At 39.4% G+C, this 4,646-nt stretch overlaps 1 protein-coding gene across 2 annotated transcripts; it reads right to left on the bottom strand.

Moving 5' to 3' along the window:
• Nucleotides 1-632: 632 nt before the first annotated feature.
• Nucleotides 633-4,132, bottom strand: LOC103702396 (F-box/kelch-repeat protein At5g15710-like). 2 transcript variants are annotated; one of them, XR_003384743.2, is made up of 3 exons: nt 4,042-4,121; nt 1,607-3,445; nt 633-1,046 (listed from the first exon to the last, which is right to left on the bottom strand). XR_003384743.2 is itself a non-coding variant. In XM_008784823.4 (2 exons), exon 2 carries the CDS (start codon nt 3,384-3,386, stop codon nt 2,130-2,132), a length of 1,257 nt encoding a protein of 418 aa, XP_008783045.2. In that variant the 5' UTR covers nt 3,387-3,412; nt 4,042-4,132; the 3' UTR covers nt 1,246-2,129. The 2 variants fall into 2 exon arrangements, 1 of the variants encoding a protein (XP_008783045.2); XM_008784823.4 differs by lacking the exon at nt 633-1,046 and having other exon boundaries at nt 1,246-3,412; nt 4,042-4,132.
• Nucleotides 4,133-4,646: the final 514 nt, after the last annotated feature.

The following is a 4,646-nucleotide window of genomic DNA, read 5'->3' as shown; positions in this document are numbered from 1 at the left end:
AGAAAATAAACTGTCTTTCTCGTGAAGTGCTAAGAGCAAAATGGGTATTTCGGGTGTAATGATTATTCGCTCAAGATCAACAAGCATGGAGTAAAAACATAAGAAAAGTAAACCATATTATATATAGGTTTTTTTTTTTGGCATAAATACTCTTCTAAATATCGAATTTTGCATGAATACCCTCCCAAAATTAATATTTGTATGTATACCCTCGTCAAATACTTGTTTTGCTATTTTACCCTTTGATTATCTTTGTTTTTATATATGTACCCAAGCCATCTAACACCGTTAAAAAATTAACAGTTTCAAATTAAAATGACTAAAACATCCTTACTAAGTAGATGTGCCAAAAAAACATTTATAAAGAGATCGCGATGGAAGACAAAAAAATAATTTCAAAATTTTATTTTATTTTTAATTAAAATAAATATAATTTTTATTAACGATATTAGAAGAACCATTATATTAGAAATATTTGTGCAAAAATAGTATTTTATGAGAGGGTATTCACGTAAATTTAATGCGTGCTTGCGCCCATGCGTACGTGTGTAGTTTCTTCTAATGTAGATTGACTACTAATGATTAATTCGGATCTGAACATGAGATGCTGGGCTTTTGACCCAAACATAGATAATGATATTGAGATAACACGGTGTTTAAGAAGAAAGAACTAAGTCATTAATAAAATGAGTTCAAACTTGGTCAAATCCGAATCCAATAGCAAAAGAACACTTAAGAAGGATCAACATTCATACTTAATATTATAGTCAAAATGATTTGATATAGATGTAGACATAAATGCAATATTTTTAAATTGCGAAAATACCTATCTCAGTGTCCAAGAGTACCTGGAAAATCTAAAGATTTCTATAAATTCTTTGCATGCTATCTCAAGAGAACCGTGTGGCATGTATGTGATCATAATTCTATATTGTTTAAGCCTCCAATCGCCTTCCACACCATCTCTTGGGAGACCACCATAATGCACGCAACAGGCGCAGATCCTCTGCGGTGCAGAATTTGCACGGTGGGATGATGTTCTGCCACTGATTCGATCCACATGTATTATTTTGGATCCAAATAATTCAGATAAAAAAAATATTAGGGCTCATATGAAAAAAAAATTTACTGACAATGGACAATGTAAAATGTAAACATAGAGTCAAATATATTTGTCTTATTCCTTTTTAATAAGGAATATGTTTGTGTTATTTATTGCTACTATGAGTGTTCGTCTAGATGGACTGCCCATCGAGTTTTTCCAATATTTGTTTAGTATAGCTGTACACAATCATCATTTGATTATAACTCTAAAGCACAGAACATGAACATCAAAGAAAATGGAAAAAGAAGTTAACAAGCAATACAGAATTACAGACTGGATCACTCAGCTATTCAGATTAAAATTCAGTTGACAAATACGGGGCCCTTGTTATATCTTGAAATCTTGATCTAGGTGAATAAAAAGGACTAATGTAATACCTATCAAGGTGAATAGGCAGTACAAACTTCATATCTGCAATCTCAACAGGCAAAATTGCATTGGAACATGCGACGAAAAGAAAATTGTGAAATTGTGATAAGTTCTTTTCAGGAGGAAACATACAAATGTCAACTGATGGAAGTGCTGATTGCTTCAGCAAAGCCATAGTGCCCCCACCTTCATCAAATTACAAGCATCTGTTCAGCCACTCGTCTTGGTACCCAGGAGAAAAACAATACCAAAAACAGTAGAATGTTTCTTTGCCATCCAGGCTGGTGAAATAAAATTGAGCAGGAAAGTTTTCGAAGGAATTGCAGCAAAAATAGTTTACAACCCATTTCTGGACCTGTCTCAAGCAGAATTGCATGGAGCTCCATGAGGTTAGAACACTCCCGCAGCAGCTCCGAGCACATCCTGTTAGGTTGATTTACTTCCTGTATACCTCGATGTTTGGATGATCATATCTTGCATGTAGTACTGCTTTTCTAGACATTCTCCACTTATGTGGACAAGTTGCTCTTAGTTATTATCTCAGCAGTAAATGATCAGTGTCCCTAATTATGGCATAAGAAATAATAATGTCATTGTCTCCAAATAACACCCTTTGTCAACCTTCTTCCACCCAGTGCCAACGAAGGCCCACCTCTCAATAGATGGGCACATCAAATCTTGGCTCATAAAAGCAAACCTGACTGTTACACAACTGGATGGCACAGCCAGCAATCCATGACCAAGTTTTCTTATCCACATCATATAGAAGACCTTTCCCTTGGTTCCAGGATGTAAAGCATATGAGGTTATCCTGCCCAAAACACTCAAATCTTTCAGCTGATAATCTCAATAGAACTCTAAAATACTTTGGTGGCATCCTACTTATTTCCACCCACGCAGTCTTAGCATGATCCAACTCCCAGATCCGGATGCTCTGGAGAGTGCTGTAAAGTCCTATCCTTCCAACCAAAAACAAACGCTTTTGCGCACCTGCAACCAAATAGCCATCCAGCAATGATCGTGGAAACTTGGCTGGAATATGTTCCCAATGCCCTGTATCTACTCGATACATCATCAAGCCAAGTGGCGAAAGAGTCTCAAGATACAGTCTTGAGTCACAAAATGCCATCTTTGATGAACATAGATTAACGGCTGGCATTGTCTGATGAACAGACCAACGGTCAAGGTTTGAGTCATAAACTTCTGTAGGCAGTGTTCTGTCTCCATAAATATCACTTGCCGCAATCACCTTGAATGAACGATCTGCCCTATCAACAACCAAGATCAACTGCCTTTGCTGATTGTAATGCATGTTTGGCAATGTCCTCCATGTCTGAGTTAGGGGATTGCAAACAAGGATTTTGAAACAAAGCCCATCGTATCCACAAAAACAAACAAGACCACCTGAAGAACCAACCAACCAGAACGCCCAATCTGGTAAAAAACCAAATGGGACCTTATACCAAGTCTTCAATGGTAGGCTGAATACAGAACACTGATGGGTTTGCGAGTTCTTCCAGAATGTGAGAAGGCAAGGCCCATGTGAAGGAACCTTCGAGTGAGATGTGAGAAAGCTACTATCTTGAAGAATTGAATTCCATCGCCTGCAAACTGACCTCATCCTAAAGATCAAGAATGGAGGCACCCTAGCAAGAACCTCGATTAGCAAGTCCTCGGGCAATAGTGCCCATATGTTATCTTCCATTTGGATATCAGCATGAACGACTTTACCAAATGTTGCAACAGTCTCCTCATCAAAACCCCTAGGCTTAGTCTTGATCACCTTCTGCCGAGACGGGCTTGTATTTCGAGATCCAGTTCTGGTCAAAGGGACCGAATATCTTGGAGACTCGCCTTCTCCAAAGTTGCCATTTTTCACCACTTGCAACCCAACTCCTCCGACTCTTTCCATCACTTCAGAACTCCAAAGTGCAGAACCTAAGAATGCGATCTATTAGTCCATGATAGTCACTGCAGCAGAACAAAAGGCAGATCTCAGCCCTCCACTTCTACCGAGCAATCTTTCCAGTTTGATTCCCAATTTATAGCAAAGCCCGTAAATTTTAAAACTCCAATCGACTGAATCACTTACAACGGGAACAGGCAACCCACATCAAATTCAACATTATCAAAATCAAGAGCTTTCAATTCGAACATAATAATCACAAGCACTTGGGTGATTCAAATAGAAAACTATTTCATATTGAATGACAAAAAGAATCTAAAACCTGCATTGCAGATCAAAGACTTTAGCACGATAAAATTAAAACAGGAGGAGGACAGACAGACGGCTCCCGGAATCTACAACTAGAAACACGCCCCTCCCAAAACCCTAAAAATCTCAGACAACTAATCCAGAAAGCAAACAACAGAACGAGGATCAAAACCCTAGCTTTCAGGATTCGCAAATGGGACGGACATGATACAGAAATTGATCCCATTATCCAAAAAAAGGGGGAGAAAACTCATCCAAGAAGCCATCAAACAGATTACACAAGATCGAGCAGAGGATCTCCTACAAAAACCTCGGAAAAATCGAATCTTTGAGGGTTTCAAGGGAGAAATACCTTTCGAGAAGCCCTTCCGATGAGAGAGAAGAACGGGGGAGCGACTGCCCACGGCCCCTCTGGGCTCTGACGGTCTTTTCCGTTTCAACCTCTTAGCTGATACCTTGGTCAATTTCCGGTGTTCTTAGGAACATTATACGGAGACAGAACCCAACTACGTGGCGGCCTCTCTTTGGTCGGAGTATACTTAGTCGAAGGGGATATTTGGTGTTTAAGTGATCCGCGAGATCTCTATCAGGGTTTAAGATTAGGTCGAGCGCGGTGAGAATAAGTACATGCTTACCGAGTCCGGTCGGTCAAGTAGGATGCCGCCAAGGGAAACATTGGTGGCCAGCCAATGTATGGTTCCGTTAGGTATGGTTTAAAATAAAACAATGTAAATACAAATACAGTATAGGGATTGGCGACAAGGGCTGAAGGCATCTCTCATGCTCGTCTTATTCTAGAGATCGATTAGATTTAGCTTAAAGTAGATTCAGCGACTATCATATGCTTGATCTAGGGTCCGTGGTCTCCTACATAATTGTCTAGATGCCAAGACCACTGGTGTACCGGAAGGCAAATAGGGCAGTTGATTGGATGGCATTATTCGCTGTCCAGCACTT

The sequence above is a fragment of the Phoenix dactylifera genome, chromosome 7 (assembly GCF_009389715.1).
Source record: "Phoenix dactylifera cultivar Barhee BC4 chromosome 7, palm_55x_up_171113_PBpolish2nd_filt_p, whole genome shotgun sequence".
Classification (NCBI taxonomy): Eukaryota; Viridiplantae; Streptophyta; class Magnoliopsida; order Arecales; family Arecaceae; genus Phoenix; species Phoenix dactylifera.
This window is presented reverse-complemented; position numbering and strand designations above follow the sequence as displayed.

Coding starts and splice junctions, on each gene's coding strand:
- LOC103702396 (XM_008784823.4), bottom strand. CDS start 3,386: ATGGAAAGAGTCGGAGGAGTTGGGTTGCAAGTGGTGAAAAATGGCAAC.